Source organism: Hylobates moloch, unplaced genomic scaffold (assembly GCF_009828535.3).
Source record: "Hylobates moloch isolate HMO894 unplaced genomic scaffold, HMol_V3 SCAFFOLD_21, whole genome shotgun sequence".
NCBI lineage: Eukaryota > Metazoa > Chordata > Mammalia > Primates > Hylobatidae > Hylobates > Hylobates moloch.
In genome coordinates, this window is record NW_026652296.1 from 9,134,148 (window position 1) to 9,154,899 (window position 20,752).

A 20,752-nucleotide genomic window follows, 5' to 3' on the forward strand; every position below is an offset into this window, starting at 1 on the left:
GGCCCTTTGAGGTGAATGAGTCATCAGCTCTGAGCTTTTTTGAGGTGGCAGGTTAGTTAGGGTTATCATAACAAAAATTCTTTATCTTTAATAGTGTATTTCTGGCTGGGCGCAGTGGCTCACACCTATAATCCCAGCACTTTGGGAGGCCAATGCAATAGAGGGAGACCTTGTCTCTACCAAAAAAAAAAAAAAAAAAAAAAAAGCTGGGCATGGTGGTGCTCGCCTGTGGCCCTGGTATTCGGGAGGCTGAGGTGGGAGGATTACTTGAGCCCAGAAGGTTGAGGCTGCAGTGAGCCGTGATCATGCCACTTCACTCCAGCCTGGGCAACAGAGTGAGACCCTGTATCAAAAAAAAAAAAAAGTGCATTTCAGTTGCAACCCCTTCCTAATATCCATTAATAGTATGAATGCCCATATGTGGTGAAGTTTTAACTGCATTTGGAAAGAAAATTGGCATTCCTGGTGACTCAACATTTAATTTTTGTATTAATTTTTTCTGTAATAACAGGCTGGAGTTCTTGTTGGGAAATGGCCCTAGCCGTGGATTACTAATGGGAAAGGGAAGCCTATTTTCCCTGCCTTGGTGTCTCATTTATTGGCTGGGATGCTATAAATGTCTCAGGGGCTTTATAGGATTCGAGACACTCGCCCAGGGGCCCAAGTCAGGGCCCTTTGTATTTGGAGATCTTAATTCCTCTCCCAGTAGTGACCTGTGCTTGGTTCTGAAGTCACTTCTGACCTCGTGTGGAGCTGTTCTGCCCTCCCTCCCTCCATAAGGGGACCAGTGGTTTTTCCCCAGGGCAAAAAGAGTCATAACCTGCCTCTGTGGATGCCACATCTGTTTTTGTTTTCCCCTGGTATTTTTTAAGTAAGAAGAAATGTGTGTAGGTTAAAGGGCCTATGGGGAGGAGGTTAGAGATAAACACTGTACAATGTGAAACTCTTCCATATGGGGAATGTGAGGATGTTTGAAGACCAGGCCTAAGACAGGCATCATCCAAACACAGCCCCTGGTCAGTTTCAGTGCCTTAAGGATGTATGCGCATGACCATTTGGTGTGCAAATGAGACTTTAACAATTAAAAGAAGCAGTTTCAGCACTGATGAGTATTTCCTCTCCTTCCTGGAACATTTTAGTAGGAAAATATTAATTTAAGAGAGAAAGATATGTGGGTGGAGGCATTGAACCTGTGGCCTGTGATGTTGGTCAGGCTATCATAGTTGTCTTCCAATTCATTCATTGTCAGATGGTCTCCTGAGTGAGGCCTTTGTGAACATCTGACTGTCTGTGGTTCTCTTTTTGCCTTGCTTGGGAATTGTTTCACCTGTAATACAAAATCCCGTGGCTCTGTGTTATCCCAAGTTTGAAATATTAGTGGAAGCATTTGACTTTTGTAGATATGAAAGCAGATTGCTTTACAAAATCCAGAAGTTCATGAAGGATGCCCCTCAGTACAGCTTTTCATTTAAATCCATGGTTACTGAAACTTGCCAACCACAGTAATTACTTTGTCAAAGGTCTTGTTATTGCACCTAATGTTAAATAACGATTTGGTCCAGGTGCTGAGGAATGCGGACAGAAATGAAGACACGTGTTCGTGGCTAGAACGTAAATTATAGAATTGAAAAAAAAAGTTCTCAATTTAGTCTCTCCAATAGAGAACCTTTCTGTAACTCTTTTCTGTATAATTTTAGAGTAAAATTCTTTATAATTAAAAGCACTCGGCAAATAGTGATTCATTTAAACCGGAGTTCTGATTCATTACTCTAATTATTGTTACCATGCAGTGCCCTTTGGCCTGGAAGTGAAACTCGTGTGCTCCTGACACCAGAGGTTAACAGAGCAGGAAGCCAGAGCACTGTGTCCCCGCAGTGACCAGAATAATTTAGTAATTGTCTAATTACCTGAGGAGTCTAATGCTACTACTAAAAATAGTATTAAAAAATTAAATGAAAGTCATTTTCTTGTTTCTTGTAACCCATCTGTTCTCTATTTTGGGCAATCGGGTGTCATGAGTGTAAAGTGCGACTCATTTTAAAGGATCAGATCACTTCTCTCCTGTTGGATAAATATGTTTTTAATAGAATGTAGAATCTGGTAACTCCATACACATTTCTAGCCTCCACGATTCAGTTAGCTATGGATTCAATAAGACTGTTGTAGGTGACCGCTTGTCTAAATCTGTGATTTAAAATCTGAAACTGATGTTCATTTCATAGTTGTTTCTTCTTGAAAATGAAAAAAAATTCATGTCAATTGAGGACTCCCTACCACCACCTTGGGAATATTAAGTTACTAATTTAATTGTTCAGCAAATATCTATTGCATAACAGACACTGCCCTGGGTACTAGGAATACAGTGATGAGTAACTAACTGAGGTGAGCCTTCTGTTTCTATGGTCTAATGAGAGGGAACCATCAGGTAAATAGGCCAATTTAGACAACGAAGAGAGTAACACACAGGGTGTTGCTGAAATGTGACTTGCAATGGGAAGGCAAGTGGAGTGCCATGATTTGGGGGGGCCAGGAAGAGCCTCTTTGAGGAGGTAAAGTTGAATTGAGGCCTGAATGATGAGACTGAGCAAGCCAGCCCTGCAGTGAGCTGGCAGATGGGGTTCCAGGCAGAGGGCACGGCAAGTGCAGAAGCCCTCAGGCAGGAAGAAGCTTGGCAGTGCCCAAAGAACAGAAAGGCCAGCATGGCTGGAGCAGAGGGAACAGGAGGAAGATGGCATGAGGGACAGCTGGAGATGCAGGCAGGTGCTGATCAGATGCGAGGGCATTTGGCTTGTGTTGAACAATGAGCCGTAGATTGTTAACAAGTACCTTTTTCCCCCCAGTGGTCTTAATTTTCATTATATTCTAAAGCAGTAGAACCCTTTCTTCAAAGGAAGCCTAGGTGGGGGCCAGGCACGGTGGCTCACACCTGTAATCCCAGCACTTTGGGAGGCCGAGGCGGGCGGATCGCTTGAGGTCAGGAGTTCGAGACCAGCCTGGCCAACATGGTGAAACCCCATCTCTACTAAAAATACAAGAATTAGCAGGGCTTGGTGGTGGGCGTCTATAATGCCAGCTACTTGGGAGGCGGAGGCAGGAGAATCACTTGAACCCAGGAGGCAGAGATTGCAGTGAGCTGAGATCACGCCACTGCACTCCAGCCTGGGTGACAGAGTGAGACTCATGTCTCAAAAAAAAAAAAAAAGCATAGGTGGCACCTGATGTGTGACAGGAATGGAGCTGCAGGCTGCGTCTCCCATCCTGCTGCAGTTGGTGGTGCTGAGCGGGTTTCTCAGGATTCCTGGGGCTCAGTGTGGAGCATGGATTGAAAACCATCTGTAGTTCACTCCTCTCATTGACAGGAAACAGGCTCAGAGAACAGGCACCACTTGCTGCAGGTCTCCTAGCTGCTTACCACCCATCCAAGAATAAGGCTCAGCTTTGGTTACCCTTCAGTGCTCTTTTTACCATGTTGCTCAAAACCATTTTTCCAAGACTTAACCCATTCCTGGCCCTTCAGAGGCTGAGCTGTGTTGCCAGTTGTAAAGGAAGGGATGGAGAAGGCCAGTTGTATGCCATGGAGCTGCCTCTCAGGCAAGAGCTGGGGTCTAAAGTCAGCCTGCAAGGCAAAACTTGAGCACAGTTACCATTACATCTGAAAGTCTAGCTTCAGTGGAGGGCCAGGTGCCATTTTGCAGTGAGTCCCATCCGGCCGGGGTTTCCTCTGGCTGTTCCTGACCCCTCGCTGGACTGCCCTGGGTTGCATGTTGTTGATGGTTGTTACTTGCATAGGGTACCTGATGAGGTTGTTGCCTTCTGTTGTAAACCAAGAAGATTGTGAGCTTAAACAGTGGTTCTAAGCCGAGGGTGATTTTGGCCTCTATTGGACATTTGGTGACATTTCTTGTCACAACTAGGGGAGTGCTGCTGGCATCCAGCGCATCTGGTGGCTGTAGGACAGGGATGCTGCTGAACACCCTATATAATGTCCCCCAACATAGGAGTACCCAAGTGGGGAAGCCCTGCTCTGAACTACCGGGATCCCTTTCAGTGCAGTGGGGTCCTCATTCTGTCAAAAGCCCCTGACACCACCCCAGGGAAGATAGATTCACTCAGTCTGCAGGTAGAATCATTCTCGTTCATTAAATTGTTAATTTTTTCCTCTGTTTATTTTTCTTTCTTTTTTTTTTTGGCCGAGCATAAATGACAAACCCTGAAAATTGCATGTCATTTATTTGCAACATTATTGTAGATATACCTAAGAGTTCTGTGTGTTGGAACAGTAGAAGAAAAGCAATAGCTGCACGGCTGTTCTTCCACACTCTCCAAATCATTCCTGCCTCTGGTCATCTTCCGTGTTCATTTCTCCTTCCTGTAGCAATCCCAGGACCCACCGGCTCAGAAGGGCCCGACGCTCACCACCAAGGTCCGGCGGACCATGAGCAGCCGCGTGCACGAAGCTGTGAAGGCCATCGCGCTCTGCCACAATGTGACTCCTGTGTATGAGTCCAACGGTGTGACCGATCAGGCTGAGGCCGAGAAGCAGTACGAAGACTCCTGCCGCGTGTACCAGGCATCCAGTCCCGATGAGGTAAACCTGGGCAGGTGCGGCAAGGCCTGGGGAGGCCCTGCTTGTTTTCTCTGTGCTGGAATTAGGTGTTTTCTAAGGAAGCAGTGTGTCGGGGCAGACAGGAGCCAGGATGGTGCAGGGCTGCTGGGAGACACATTTTCAAATACAAGAATGAACCGCTCTTCCTCTAAAAAGAATAGCCTTGGACTTGAGGTATAGCCTGAATTAGGAAAGTTAGAGATTTTGTTTTGTAACTCAAAAGGCCAGCATAACAGGGCACAAGGTCCCATTTAAACCACATACTTTAAAAAAGACGTAAATAATTAAGATCTTAGTTAAGATAAACTCCACATTCCATACAGTCTACTCATTTAAAGTATGACTTTTTTATTTTATTTTTTTTTCCCGAGATACAGTCTCACTCTGTCGCCCAGGCTGGAGTGCAGTGGCGTGATCTCGGCTCACTACAACCTCCCCCTCCGGGGTTCGAGCGATTCTCCTGCCTCAGCCTCCTGAATAGCTGGGATTACAGGCGCCCACCACCATGCCCGGCTAATTTTTTGTATTTTTAATAGAGATGGGGTTTAACCATATTGGCCAGGCTGGTCTCGAACTCCTGACCTCAGGTGATCCATCCGCCTTGGCCTCCCACAGTGTTGGGATTACAGGCGTGAGCCACTGCGTTGGTGAGTATGGCTTCTTAGTATAGTTAGTATATTTTGGGATTTTTTTTTTTTTTTTTGCAACCATCATCACAATCAAATTAGGATATTTTTATCACCCCAAAGGAAATTCTATACCCACTTTCCTGCTGTACTCCCTTCTCTTCCTCATTCCTCCAGCCCTAAAGCACCCACTAATCCACTTTCTACCTCTATAGATTTGCCTATGACAGACACTCCAAACAACTGGAACCATACAATAGGTGGCCTTTTGTGATTGGCCTCTTTTCACTTAGCATAATGTTTTCAAGATTCATCCATGCATATTCATGCATCAATGCTTCATTCCTTTTTATAACTGAATAATAATCTGTTTATGGATATCCATTCGTCAATTAATGCACATTTGGGGTTTTTTTTGTTTATGTAGATAATGCTGCTATGGACAATTTTGTACAAGTATTTTGAGTGGGTGTAGATTTCTGTTTCTCTTGGGTATATACCCAGGAGTGGGTTGGCAATGTCATATGGTGACTCTATAGTTAACCTTTTGAAGAACTGTCTGTCTGTTTTCCAAAAGTGGCTGCACTATTTTACGTATCTACCAGCAACGTATGACAGTTTCCGTTTCTCCACATCTTGGTCAATACTTGTTACTGTCAGTTCTTTGGATTCTGGACGTTCTAGTCAGTGTGGAGCGGTATCTCATTGTGGTTTTGATTTGTGTTTTCCGGATGGCTCCTAACGTTGAGCATCTTTTTGTATGCTTATTGGCCATTTGTTTATCTTCTTTGGAAAAATGTCTATTCATATCCTTTACCCATTTTTACTTTGTCTATTTTTCTTTTTGTTGTTGAGGTGTTGTTTGTTTGTTTTTGTTTTGCTCTGTCACCCAGGTTGGAGTGCAGTGGCGCGATCTTCCCAGCTCCATCTCCCAGAGTGCTGGGATTTTAGGTGTGAGCCACAGCGCCCGGCTACCTTTCAATATCTTTTAATTTACTTTTTAAAACGTGAATTTTCCTATTGATATAGTTCGTACCCTCCTTTTTTCACTTACTATTTTATCATTTCTGTTTTCTAGTCATCTTGAATATTATTAAAAACATTCTTTAAGAATTGCTACCTATGCATATGCCCTAATATCCTAACTATTCTCATAATTGGAACTTCTCATACTGTAGGAACTTAGGTCATTCCTAATTTTTAGCAATGATATTTATAAGCATTTTGCAATGAACATCCTTACACCTTATAATTCTAGAAGTGGTGTGATTAGGTTTATGAATTCAAGAGATACTTTTGAGTAGACTAACACTGTGATATTAGTGCTAACAATATCAGCCCCAGGCCCCTAGGGAGGAGGCTTGTGTGACACAGTATAGTGTGTGACTCACTCCCGGGATCCAGCTCCACACTTGGGCAGTTACTTACGCTTGCTGTGCCTCCAGATCTGTGCTATGGAACCCCCACAGTGGGGCTGCTGTGAGGCCCCAAGTAGGCAGTCAGTATATCTTGTGGGTCAAATTGAATGAGTATTTTTTTTTTAGAGATGGGGTCTCGCTATGTTGCCCAGGCTGGAGTAGTGCAGCGGCTCTTGATAGGTGCAATCATGGCTCACTGCAGCCTTGAACTCCTGGGCACGAGCCATCCTCCCACCTCAGCCTCCTGAGTAGTCAGGACTACAGGCGTGTGCCACCATGCCCGGCTTTAAATGAGTATAAGGCTCATGGTAACTATGGCCAGAGTGCTTCCCAGAATTTTTTTTTTTTTTTTAACCATTTAACTCTTCTACCAACATTGGGAGGAATCCCAATTTTTTTTAAATCCATTTTAGGAAGAATGGGGCTCTTAAAGGATACATATGTAACAAACCTGCACATTGTGCACATGTACCCTAAAACCCTAAAGTATAATTAAAAAAAAAAAAAAGTTCTGGACCAATTTGCAAGTATCAGTAAGCCTGCGGTTCCCGGCGGTTGGGGGATGGCACAATGAAAATCTTTCCGAAAGTTCACAAATGAAAGAACGCTTGAGTGTCATCTTCTCTGTCCTGGTGCTTCTTTCTCCCTTTTTTAGGCGGTGGAATTTGTCACCTGGGAGACTCCTCCTTCCAGCCTGCAGGGTGTTTGTGGAACAGCTCAAGCTATAAAACCCAGTTCATCCGTGACCGTTGACATTTGAACCAGGCTTTTTAGGAGTGAAAAATGTTGCACCCCCCCAGCCAGCTTCTGAGATGGGAATTGTGTGCAGAAAGAGACGGGGGAGGGAGGGTAGGTTTGGGTGATTGTCTTGATCTACTTGGACTTGTGCCATAGTAAGTGACAATTTCAGGTTTATCATCATTTCTTCTTTCTGTGGCTTGGCAGGTTTAGTCTGTTTTTCCCTTTGGGAATGATACTGTGGAATAGCGACGTCAGAGAGGGCCATATTTTTGGTAGCTATGGACTGGGAACCAGTAACCTGTGGGTATTTGATGGAATTCAAATTTATTTTATTTGAGCTCCTGACCTCAAGTGATCCGTTGGCCTCCCATAGTGCTGGGACTACAGGCGTGACCCTTTTTTTTTTCTCTTGCTCTGTCACCCAGGCTGGAGTGCAGTGGTATGATCTCGGCTTACTGCAACCTCCACCTTCTGGGTTCAAGCAATTCTCGTGCCTCAGCTTCCCAAGCAGTTGGGATTACAGAAGTGTGCCACCATGCCTGGCTAATTTTTGTATTTTTAGTAGAGACAGGGTTTTCACCATGTTAGCCAGGCTGGTCTCAAACTCCTGAGCTTAAGTGATCTGCCTGCCCTCAGCCTCCTAAAGTGCTGGGATTACAGGCATGACCACCACACCCGGCGGAATTCAAATTTGAGCAAGCTCCAGATGCTGACGATCTGAGAAGCAAGTCCTGCCTGAGGGCCCTGATGCTCCTCTTGGCATCTCTGGAGGCTTTAATGCCTGTCGCCCACTCCTCTGCTCCCACTGGACTTTGGTGTATTTGTTTTAGGGCTGTGCAAAGATTTTTCCATGAGGGTAAATCTTTCATGGAATGCTTTGCACTTCTTGGCCCCTTTTTCTCAAAGTTAATGGTACTTTATCTCTTCTATGGATGAATTGCACTTGAATTCAGATTTGTCTTGTTTTTCTAAGATTCTGAATCATGATTGAGAAAAAAAAAAAAAAAGAACTACTTTCCTTTGGCCTTTGGTGTCTTCAGAGGCCAGTGTTACCTTTTTGCTGTGTTTGTTTTTGAGACGGAGTCTTGCTCTGTCACCCAGGCTGGAGGCTGGAGTGCAGTGGCTTGATCTTGGCTCACTGCAAGCTTCGCCTCCCAGGTTCATGACAGTCTTCTGCCTCAGTCTCCCCAGCAGCTGGGACTACAGGCACACGCTGCCACGCCCGGCTAATTTTTTTTGTATTTTTAGTAGAGACGGGGTTTCACCGTGTTAGCTAGGATGGTCTCGATCTCCTGACCTCGTGATCTGCCCGCCTCGGCCTCCCAAAGTGTTGGGATTACAGGCATGAGCCACCGCGCCCAGCCTTGCTGTGTTTTTTTTTTTTTTTTTTTACAACTTTTATTATTTTGTATTGCATAGTTATTTTATGTCTATAGTAGAACACATGAATGCATTGATCAGAAAAGTAAAAAGTAACCCATAATCTTACTAAAGGTATAGTCATTGTTAATGTCTTCCTGATCAGCCTTCTAAACTACTTCAGAGGCCGCCTACTGCCAAATACAAATAGGTTTATATAAATGCCTCATGAGGCTCAAAGGAGGCTAAATCTAGTTCAGGTGAAATCTTTCAGAAAGCCGTACTGTTTCCAAGTCCCTGTAGGATTCCACATAGACTTGGCTGGCTCTAGAATCGTGCCTTTGAAATTCAATATCAATAAAACATTGCTAGCCTAGGCAAGGTCAGTTTATGGAACACGTATAGAAACCAGTATGCATTTTACTTGGATGCTGCTGGAGTAATTTCTACCAGTTGGCGTAGGATTCATTTCCTGTAACAGAAAGCAGGATTTCCTGAATTTGTTTCCTGTGCACATTCCAGTTGGGGAACCTTGAAGTGTCTTTATTCAGCTATTGATTACAGCCTGGGGGCGCTGGGCCCTCCCTGCCACTGTACAGTAACTCACGGAGGAAATGAAATAGATACAATCGGACCTGGAGGAGCGGAGCGCTGCTCAGATGCTAGAGTGAGCAGGCCTCAGCCCTGACAGCATCCCACCATTTCCAGGATGTTCCACAGCGTCGAGAGTGGGTGGTGGGGGGTGGGGGGTGGAGGGGAGTGGGAGTGGGGGCCGTGGTGGTAATGCAACTTTCCAAGCCTTTGTTTCTTGGTGTGAGGCAGTAGGTGCTGTCCTGTAAGCAGCTAGTATCAGCTCTGTCCATGGCTCATTCGCTTGTCTTTTCCATGAATTCTTTCATATTTAAAAAACTTATTATTTTTTTTTTTTGGCCAGGCGTTTTGAGACAGAGTCTTGCTCTGTCGCCCAGGCTGGAGTGCAGTAGTGTGATCTTGGCTCACTGCAACCTCCGCCTCCCGGGTTCAAACCATTCTCCTGCCTCAGCCTCCTGAGTAGCTGGGGCTACAGGTGCCCACCACCATGCCTGGTTAATTTTTGTATTTTTAGAGGAGACAGGGTTTCACCATGTTGGCCAAGCTGGTCTTGAACTCCTAATCTCAAATGATCCACCCACCTCGGCCTCCCAAAGTGCTAGGATTACAAGCGTGAGCCACCACGCCTGGCCAAAAAAGCTTTTAAAATCACAAGTACTAATGTCCTCACTACAGAAAAGGGAGAAATTATAGAATCAAAAAGAAGATAAAAAATAACCTGTGATTCTTACCACCTGGCGATAACTACTACTGTTTATGTTCTGGTATAGATTTTCTCAGACTCTTTCTAAATGTGTGCATATTTAAATATATATATTTATTTTATGTGTATTTATATAAGACATGCACATTTATATTTATATAATACGTAAATATTTACATATTATATAAATATATGTTATGTAAACATTATGTAAATAATATATATTATATAAATATATGTTATGTAAACATATATTATGTAAATAATATATATTATATATATTATGTAAATAAATATTGACATAATATATAAATACATAAAATAATATTTACTTTGTGTGTGTGTATATATATATAGAGAGAGAGAGAGAGAGAGAGGTAGAGAGAGGACCAGTACAGAATCATGCTGTAGTACATATAATTGAACAGGAAGGTGGGTGAATTAAGCAACTTCCTTTAGAAAGTCATATGGCTTTCTGAGATTGCACCACTACACTTGAGCCTGGGCAACAGAGCGAGACTGTCTAAAAAAAAAAATTAAAAAAAAAAAAGAAAGTCATATGACTTTCACATTTCTGTAGGACTTATGCTTGTGTGCAGGTATATATGTGTCTGTGTGTGTGTGTGTGTGTGTGTGTATGTGTGATGTATTTGCCCATGTGCCATGTGAGTATGTGTGTGCACATGGATGCACATATGTGTGTATGAATGAAAGCTGCTTGCTGTATTTCGCCCTGCCTTGAATAGCTGAATAATTCCAGAGCAATGAATCAGCAGTTCTGGGTAACATGCAGAGTGTCTGCATGGCTAGCACACGCTCGTGGCACAGGGTGAGAAGCCCGTCTCTCCTTCCCTGACTTCCATTCTCCCAGGCTCCTTCCTCTGAGGCACCCACTGTTATTAATATCTGAGTATCCTTGCAGAGATAATTATTTGCGTTTATTAGAATTACCCTCACCCTTCATTTATATATATATTTATACATATATATAAATGTGTATATTTTATATATATTTATACATATATATATATAAATGTGTATATTTTATATATATATAAGATTTTTTTTTTTTTGAGACACAGTCTCTGTCACCCAGACTGGAGTGCAGTGGCATGATCTCGGCTCACTGCAACCTCCATCTCCTGGGTTCAAGCGATTCTCCTGCCTCGGCCTCCCGAGCAGCTGGGACTACAGGTGCACACCACCATGCCCAGCGAATTTTTATATTTTTAGTAGAGGCGGGGTTTCACCATATTGGCCAGGCTGGTCTCGAACTCCTGACCTCAAGTGACCCACCCACCTCGGCCTCCCAAAGTGCTGGGATTACAGGCATGAGCCACCGCGCCCAGCCTATTAAAATATTTTTTAAAATTTAAAAGCACAACTGTAAACTATAGATGCAGCTTTGTACCTTGCTTTTAGTAGCTCAGTTTTTACAAGTGTGCCGGGACATGGAATATCATTGTACTGTGACCTCAGCGGAGGGCTGAGTTTTACTGAAACATCTGCTGTGGGTTCCTGTAGCCTCCCGATGGCATAAACGCATGTCTGTATTTCAAGACCCTGTCCATTAACTTTCACGGAAGGTTAGGGCATCACATTGGCCTTCCCTGCTTCTGCAGTGCAATTGCTGGCCATGTTTAACTTGTAACTTTCAATTCAATCAGCTGTGTGATTTTTTTTTTTTTTTTTTTTTTTTGAGATGGATTCTCGCTCTGCTGCCCAGGCTGGAGTGCTGTGGTGCAATCTTGGCTTACTGCAACCTCCACCTCCCAGGTTCAAGTGATTGTCCTGCTTCACCTCCCAAATAGCTGGGACTACAGGCACCCGCCACCATGCCCGGCTAATTTTGTATTTTTAGTAGAGACGGGGTTTCACCATGTTGGCCAGGCTGGTCTCGAACTCCTGACCTCAAATGATCTGCCTGCCTTGGTCTCCCACAGTGCTGGGATTACAGGTGTGAGCTACCACACCTGGCCTAGCTGTGCGATTTTAAGCAAATGATTGCTGCACCTCAGCCTCCTCAAAGGTAAAGAGGGGCTAGGGCCGTTGACCTCACAGGTCCTTGCTAAAGATGAGGTAGTAATGGTGATAACAGTGGTACTGATGGCAGTGAGAAATGACCACCTGTTGAATACCTGCTCTGTGCCAGGCCCTGGGCTATGAGCCCCTCTTATGATAGAGTCACAACAATTGTGCCCATTTTGCAGATGAAGTGTAAGTTGGCTAAGGAGAGTTCCCACGGTCACATAGCTGGCAAGATTAAAACCAGACAGCCCACGCCTAGAGTCTGGACTTGCAACCCACAATACCACGTTCCTCCCCAGGGGATGATGGCTTGAAAGTGCTTTGTAAACTCCTGAAGCACTCCAGAGAGTGAAGATGCCTGTGTTTGGGAGACTCAGGGCTGATACTGGATGAAGTTCCACAGTCTCTGGCTATTTTTAGCCAAACAGGGTCCCCTGTTTGGAGGTAATGTTCAGACACTCTGCATCTCCCAAGTGCAGTGGAATTTTTATTTTTTATTTTTATTTTTTGGTCTCTTCCCTCTTTTCTCATCTGGGGAAGCTTCCGAGCTTGGTGAAAATAAGCCTTTTTCTGCCAGACCCTGGCAGCCTATCTTCTGAGTATCTTGCCTTTACCACCCACCTCAGTGGGATTCATCCCTTAGAAAGGAAAATTAAAATGAGGATGTTTCACTTAACAACTTTCAGTTCCATCTATGTTGCTGCAAGTCACAGAATTTCTTTCTTTTTTAATGTGTTTTGCTTATTTTTTTGAGATAGGATCTTGCTGTATTGCCCAGGCTGGAATAGAGTGGTGCAGTCTTGGCTCACTGCAGCCTTGACTTCCTGGCCTCAAGCGGTCCTCCCGCCTCAGCCTCCCAAGTAGCTGGGATGAGAGGCACACACCACCACACCTGGATAATTTTTGTATTTTACTGTAGCAATGGGGGTCTTGCTATGTTGCCCAGGCCAATCTCAAACTCCAGAACTCAAGCAGTTGTCCTGCCTCAGCCTCCCAGAGTGCTGGAATTACAGGCATAAGCACTGCACTGGGTCAATAAGAGGATTTTTAATGGCTATACAATATTCTTCTGCCTACGTACACCACAGAGTATTTGTTCTATCTCCCTAGCTTACCACTTAGGAGGTTTCTCCCTTTTGGCTATCATAAATCATGCCACGATGCATTGCCTTCCATGTTCTCTCGCACGTCTTTAACCATGTGTGTAAAAGGTCCCATTTCTCTCCTTTTGCTTCGTCTTAACCTTGTTGCTGAACGTGAGTGTAAAAACTGACAGAGAGCTCAAGTACATGGCGCCAGGGAGGGCAGGCAATCTCACGGTCCTTCTGCGGCTACGAGGTTGGTTGGTTTGTTTTTTTATGAGCACATTCTTGGTGAACCATAAGATGTATGCAGTTCCCCTCAATGCCTGGGCATAGCCTGAGCCTCAGCCTCAGGTCCAGACAATGACAGCATTCAGACGTGTACACGAATGAGCTTGGAGTGTGAAGCAGAAAGATTTAGGAGGGTGTTGGAGTTTTACCACCACGTTGCCATGACCTTGGACCCAAGGGGTAAGGTCAAAGAACAGAGGTCAGGAACTATAGGGGAATTCTTCCATCCGTGTTACTGATTAACCACCGAAGTGGGGTCTCAAAACAGGATTGTGGTTGTTCAGAAGAAGACAGCAGGGGCTGTTTGAGCAGGGCTGGACAGTGTTTTACAGACACTGTAGGAAACTGTCAGATGTGCCTCCCTTGGTGTTAGCTTATCCATGGGCCATAGAGGCAAAAGCTCTGTCCCGTGTGATATTAGTGTTGGCTCAGAATAGAGTTAATATATAGTCATTCTTTTTTTTTTTTTCTTTTTCTTTTTTGAGACAGAGTCTCGCTCTGTCACCCAGGCTGGAGTGCAATGGTGCAATCTTGGCTCACTGCAACCTCCGCCTCCTGGATTCCAGCTATTCTCCTGCCTTAGCCTCCTGGGTAGCTGGGACTATAGGCATATGCCACCATGCCTGGCTAATTTTGTATTTTTAGTTTATTTGTTTGTTTTGAGATGAAGTCTTGCCCTGTTGCCCAGGCTGGAGTGCAGTGCCATAATCTCAGCTCACTGCAACCTCCGCCTCTCGGGTTTAAGTGATTCTCCTGCCTCAGCCTCCCGAGTAGCTGGGATTACAGGCGTGTGCCACCACGCCTGGCTAATTTTTTTTGTATTTTTAGTAGAGACGTGGTTTCACCATGTTGGCTAGGCTGGTCTTGAACTCCTTCCCTCAAGTGATCCACCATCCTTGGCCCCACAAAGTGCTGGGATTACAGGCATGAGCCACCGTGCCCGGTCTATAAATAGTCATTTCTTAATGATCACATTTTAGGAAGATGATGCTGTTCTTTCTTCTTAAGTATTTATTTTTATCAGTCAAGTGATAGGAAGTTCAATTTCAAGTACAAGACATTTGGATCAAGAAGTGACTTTATTTATTTATTTGAGACGGAGTCTTGCTCTGTTGCCCAGGCTGGAGTGCAGTGGTGTGATCTCAGCTCACTGTAACCTCTGCCTCCTGGGTTCAAGCAATTCCGCTGCCTCAGCCTCCCGAGTAGCTGGGATTACAGGCACCCACCGGCCCAGCGAATTTTTTGTACTTTTTTTTTAGCGGAGATGGGTTTTCACTATGTTGGCCAGGCTGATCTTGAGCTCCATACCTCAGCCCACTTCAGCCTCCCAAGGTGTTGGGATTACAGGCGTGAGCCACTGCGCCCAGCAAGAAGTGACCTTTTATGCCACTGTCTCTTCCGCTGATTCCTAGCAGGCTGTGTTTGTTTGTTTCATGCTATGTTAAAAAAAAAAATTTGAAGCAATATTTAAAAATCACTTGATTTTATATCAAAATTAGTTTTTCTCAAGAAAGATCAGGTCTAGAAATAGTGGGCTCAACTTCTACCTGGCAGTGGTTGGCCAAGCTGGGCGGCTGCTGCCTCAGTTTTCTTTTGACCCCACATGGCCCTGCCCTACTCCTGTCTGCTCGTCTCCCAACCCCTGTCGGCATTTGAACCTGCAACCACTGCCTGGTGGATTTGAATGTATTTTCGTATTGAGTGAAGAAAACTGTGTGTCTGTGGATAGATTTATAATTTTGAAAGGCTGGATTAGGGCTGACCGGTGACTCTTTGTGAGCTTGAGTATTTATCTTATCGAATGCTACCAAATAACCCCTTTTATCAGATGTCACATTCCCGCCTCGTATCATACGTGCTCTGATGATTGGTATGTATCCTGCTTTTGACAAGAATTCAAGGCTACTGAACGTGATCTGGCTTATTTCCCAAGCACAGCATCCCAGGTACAAAGAGAAAACTTTAAAAACTTGTCACAGGTGGTTTATTGCTGACCAAGAAATGATGAAAAAGCCCTTTCACGGATGGTTTCTGACGTGAGTCTCTCACATGGGCATTTGAGGAAGGGAAAGGTGTGGGCTCTGCCCCTTCAGTTTCTTGTCATCCAAAGGAGAAAACACAACAGACTCCTGAGACAGGATCCCCTCCCCGCCCTTTCTACCTTTCCAGCATTTTATCCAGCTCCTGTCTAATGTATCTGTTCATTCATCTACCTTAACGAGGTTGCGTTTTCTGCTGCTGGCCTGACCTGCAGTTATTGAGACCCTAACTCAGGCTGTTAACAGCAGTGAGACGCAAGCCCCTGAAATCCTCTATCTTGTGTGATAAGGGGTGATTTCCTTGAAAAGAAGCCAGAATGTTAACTAAAGTAACCTTGTTGTAGATCACTGTGTTTTGGGAGGGAATGCAGTTAGCTCACTCCCCAGATGTTTGGCCCACAATTGAGAGGTGTTAGTGAGTACCCCACTTCTAAACTGGTCTTCCCTGAGTAGGACTCTGGGGGATGTTATGTGTCCTGTTAGAAAGTAGCTTTAAATTAACACTGACATAAAGTGGAGGAGAGTGGAAGAGGAGAAGGAAAGACTTCCTACAGTGCTCAGATCCTGTTGGAATCAGCTCCCAAAGAGACTGAGAACATTCTTGTTTTGTTTTGTTTTTGAGACAGTCTTTCTCTGTCGCCCAGGATGGAATGCAGTGGTGCAATCTCGGCTTTCTGCAACCGCTGCCTCCTGGGTTCAAGTGATTCTCCTGCCTCAGCCTCCTGAGAAGCTGGGATTATAGGTGCCTGCCACCATGCCCAGCTAATTTTTGTATCTTTAGTAGAGACAGGGTTTCATCATGTTGGCCAGGCTGGTCTCAAACTCCTGACCTCAGGTGATCTGCCCACCTTGGCTTCCCAAAGTGCTGGGATTACAGGTGTGAGCCACCTCGCCAGACCCTGCGGAGGTTTTGATTAGGATGGTGGATCCCAGGGGTGGGGAAGGGCTACAGATAATAGTTGTCGTAGGCTCCTAAGCTCCACTGAGAGGCTTGCTTAGAAGAAAGCAAGGCTAAAAGATGTTTACATACAGCTGTAATTGATCTTTCCTCAAAAGCGTTTGTCATTTCTGATCATTTCAGGTTATAGTTATTCAATGTTTCCACTAACATGGACCTGTGGGGTCTGTAGCTGGGCATGCTGGGCTGGCCGATTCTGCTGCCCAGCCCTGGAAGCCACTTCTGGTTCTGGAGTTATAGGTTTTTTCTCGATTGAAGTTAAGAGCAGGCTTTTGGGGAATTAGTGTATCTCCTGGAAGCCCAGTATCACAGACTTTTCACATCTTTTCAGGGCAGTTAACAGGCGAAGTAATAGCTGCTTGAGAATAGGAATAAAAAAATCATTTCCATAAGTGTTTGAAAGTACCCGAAGAATAATTTTTTTTTTTACTTTATTACTAAATAGGTATATAAGGAAGGTTATAAATTTAGTCAGGCTTTTTAGCTTGTACATAACTAGGTATTTGTAATATTTGAATTGTATTGGGATGTTTATTTAATTAAAGTTAAATGTAAAAGAAATGCATATACATGTTTGAAACATTTCAGTGGTATAGAAAGCTAGAAGTGGCCGGGCGCCATGGCCCACGCCTATAATCCCAGCACTTTGGGAGGCCGAGGTGGGCAGATCACGAGGTCAGGAGATCGAGACCATCCTGACTAACACGGTGAAACCTGTCTCTACTAAAAATACAAAAAAAAAAAAAAAAATTAGCCGGGTGTGGTGGCGGGCACCAGCTATTCAGGAGGCTGAGGCAGGAGAATGGCATGAACCCAGGAGGTGGAGTTTGCAGTGAGTGGAGATCGTGCCACTGTACTCCAGCCTGGGCAACAGAGTGAGACTCTATCTCAAAAAAAAAAAAAAAAAAGCTAGAAGTAAAAGCTAGAAGTAATTCTTTCCATGTGTATCACTCTATAAACATTTTTACAGTGCACCCGAGCTTTTTTACGTAGACAGATGGGATGATTTTTTTTTTCTTATTTTTATTTATTTATTTATTTTTGAGGTGGAGTCTTGTTCTGTTGCCCAGGCTGAAGTACAGTGGCGCCATCCTAGCTCACTGCAACCTCCGCCTCTGGGGTTCATGCGATTCTCCTGCCTCAGCCTCCCGAGTAGCTGGGATTACGGGCACCCGCCATCATGCCTGGCTAATTTTTGTATTTTTGTAGAGATGGGGTTTCACTATGTTGACCAGACTGGTGATCCTGACCTCAGGTGATCCTCCTGCATCGGCCTCCCAAAGTGCTGGGATTACAGACATGAGCTACTGCGCCCGGCCAGTATGATTTTATATATGCGAATCATTACTGATTTGTTAATTTTAAACTTTGGAAGACAATTGTTAGCAGACAAAACAGGGCTATATTGAAAGAGTGTCTTAGTCTGTTTGGCCTGCTATAACATGGTCTGCTATAACAAAATACCATCAACTGGGTGTCTTGTAAACAACAGAAGTTATTTCTCCTAGTTCTGGAAGCTGAGAAGTCCTGTATCAGCATACGGGCAGATTTGGTGTCTGGTGAGGGCCTGTTTCCTGGCTGATAAAAGGCCCTCTTTTCCCTCCGTCTCTCACGGCAGAAGGAGCGAGGGAGCTCTCTGTGGTTTCTTTTATAAAGGCACTCATCCACTCATGAGGAAACCTACCCCCAGGACTTAATCACCTCCCAGAGGCCCCATCTCCAACTGCCATCACATTGGGGATTAGGTTTCAACATATGAATTTTAGGGGACATAAACATTGTCTATAGCACAGCCATTAAATTAAACAAATAACTAAGTGAGTGAGTTTTCAAAGACTTAGGCAGGCCAGTAGCCAAAAACTAATACTAAAAAAAACACACAAAAAAACAGAAAAACCCACTACTTGATTGGTCCTTTCTTTGAAAGGTAGAGGTCAGTATGATAGTTTCTTCTATAGGTCAAAGCTCAAAGCTAGTTAGTGCTGGCTGACTCATTATGACTTGAACTTAAATAAAGGAGAGTCTTGAAAAATACTTTCTTGCTAATGTAAATTTAGTTAATAGAAGCAACAGAAACTGAATTTGATATCTGAGCATAGTAGACTAAGGATGCATAAAGATGCATTTTCAGAGCTGGAGCAGAAATGAGAAATAGTCATCTACTCCAAGATCTTTATTTTGCAGAGGCCTGTGGGGGCTGGGGGCTGGTGGCAGAGTGGGGACTGGAACCCCAGTTTTGAGTTCCAGCTTGATCTCTTCTTCAGGGTATAGCAGGTCAGCCAAGATGACATCCAGGGGTTCCAGAGAAAGAAAGGACTGGGGGTAGAGAGCTGCATACCTTTGCCTTGTGGCTTCTGCAGAGGTCTCTTGGTAAAAGGAACGGGAGGGAACTTAAGAGGAACCCCAGGTTTTTTTTTTTTGAGACAGTGTCTCACTCTGTCATCCAGGCTAGAATGCAGTGGCATGGTCTCGGTTTACTGTAGCCTCTGCCTCCCAGGCTCAATCAATCTTCCCATCTCAGCCTCTCCAGTAGCTGGGACTACAGGTGCTCCCTTAGAGCCTCAGCAGCAGCGCAGCAATGGTGATCAAGCGACCTTGATCCTGTCTCAGTAAGACCCTCGTCCCATGTCCACCCCGATCTATAGAACTGTATGAAACTCTATTTGTTTCATTTTAAAACAGATGCTGGCCAGTGCGGTGGCCCACGGCTGTAATCCCAGCACTTTGGGAGGTTGAAGCAGGTGGATCACTTGAGTTCAGGAGTTTGAAACCAATCTGGCCAACATGGTGAAATCCCATCTCTATTAAAATTACAAAAATTAGGCGGATGTGGTGGCAGGTGCCTGTAATCCCAGCTATTTGGGAGGCTGACGCAGGAGAATTGCTTGAACCAGGGAGGTGGAGGTTGCAATGAGCCGAGATGGCACCACTGCACTCCAGCCTGGGTGACAGAGTGAGACTCCATGACGAAAACAAAACAAAACAAACAAAACAAAAAACAGATGCACAGTAATTTGGTACAGCAACAACAGGAAAGGAATACAGGAGGGTTTCCAACTTCAATGCCAAACAGGCTGTCACTTTGTTCCCATCCAAGTCCAAAGGTACAGTGTCTACAAAAAATCAAGAAAGAAGAAAAGGAAGGCCCTCCCACTTTCCTCTCATAAAGCTTAACCTTTAGGGGGAGTAGGGGAGGCAGGTTTTAGGAGGGTGTTGACAGGGGCTGCGGGTAGGTGATAGGGAGAGGGGTACTTGGGAGGCGTCACCTCCACTGGAAGTGTTTGGTTATCTTCTTCTTCTTCTTTTTTTTTTTGAGATGGAGTTTCGCTCTTGTTGCCCAGGCTGGAGTGTAATGGCGCGATCTCGGCTCACTGCAACCTCTGCCTCCTGGGTTCAAGTGATTCTCCTGCCTCAGCCTTCCTAGTAGCTGGGATTACAGGAGCCTGCCACCACGCCCAGCTTATTTTTTGTATTTTTTTTAGTAGAGATGGGGTTTCACTATGTTGGCCAGGCTGGTCTCGAACTCCTGACCTCAGGTGATCCACTCACCTCAGCCTCCCAAAGTGCTGAGATTACAGGTGTGAGCCACGGCACCTGGCTCTATTATTATTTTTTTGAGACAGGGTCTTACTCTGTTGTCCAGGTGGGAGTACTGTGGCACCATTATGGCTCACTGTAGCCTCCACCTCCCAGATCGTGATCCTCCCACCTCAACCTCTTGAGTAACTGAGATGACAGACATGCACCACCCCACCCTAATACTTTTTTTTTTTTAGATACAGTCTTGCTCTGTTGCCCAGGCTGGAGTGGGGTGGCGCGATCTCTACTCACTGCAACTTCTACCTTCCAGGTTCAAGAGATTCTCCTCCCTCAGCCTCCTGAGTAGCTGGGATTACAGGCACATGCCACCACCTCCGGCTAATTTTTGTATTTTTAGTAGAGACTGGATTTCACCATGTTGGCCAGGCTGGTCTCGAACTCCTGACCTCAGGTGATCTGCCTGCCTCAGCCTCCCAAAGTTCTGGGATTACAGGCATGAGCCACCACCCTAATGATTAAAAAAAATGTTTTTTAGAGATGGGGTCTGCTTGTGTTACCTAGACTTGTCTCAAACTCCTGGGCTCGAGTGATCCTCCTGAATCAGCCTCCCCAAGTGCTGGGATTAAAAGTGTGAGTCACAGCACTTGGCCAGTTGCTTACATTTAAAAGTTAGGCCGTCTCGGGGAGAAGTCTAAACTTCTGTTTTTTCATGAGAAACTGGAAGCTCCATCCACCCTGGCCCTCGTCCCTGCAGGGCAGTAACCGCCACC

At 44.8% G+C, this 20,752-nt stretch overlaps 1 protein-coding gene across 1 annotated transcript in view; it reads left to right on the top strand.

The window, feature by feature from the left end:
* The window catches only part of ATP9A (ATPase phospholipid transporting 9A (putative)), a 135,328-nt gene that overhangs the window by 73,069 nt on the left and 41,507 nt on the right, over window positions 1–20,752 (top strand). Inside the window, exon 13 of the mRNA XM_032143172.2 lies at window positions 4,376–4,588. Within this exon, the coding sequence (XP_031999063.2) occupies window positions 4,376–4,588 (213 nt within the window). The remainder of the gene's footprint in view (window positions 1–4,375; window positions 4,589–20,752) is intronic.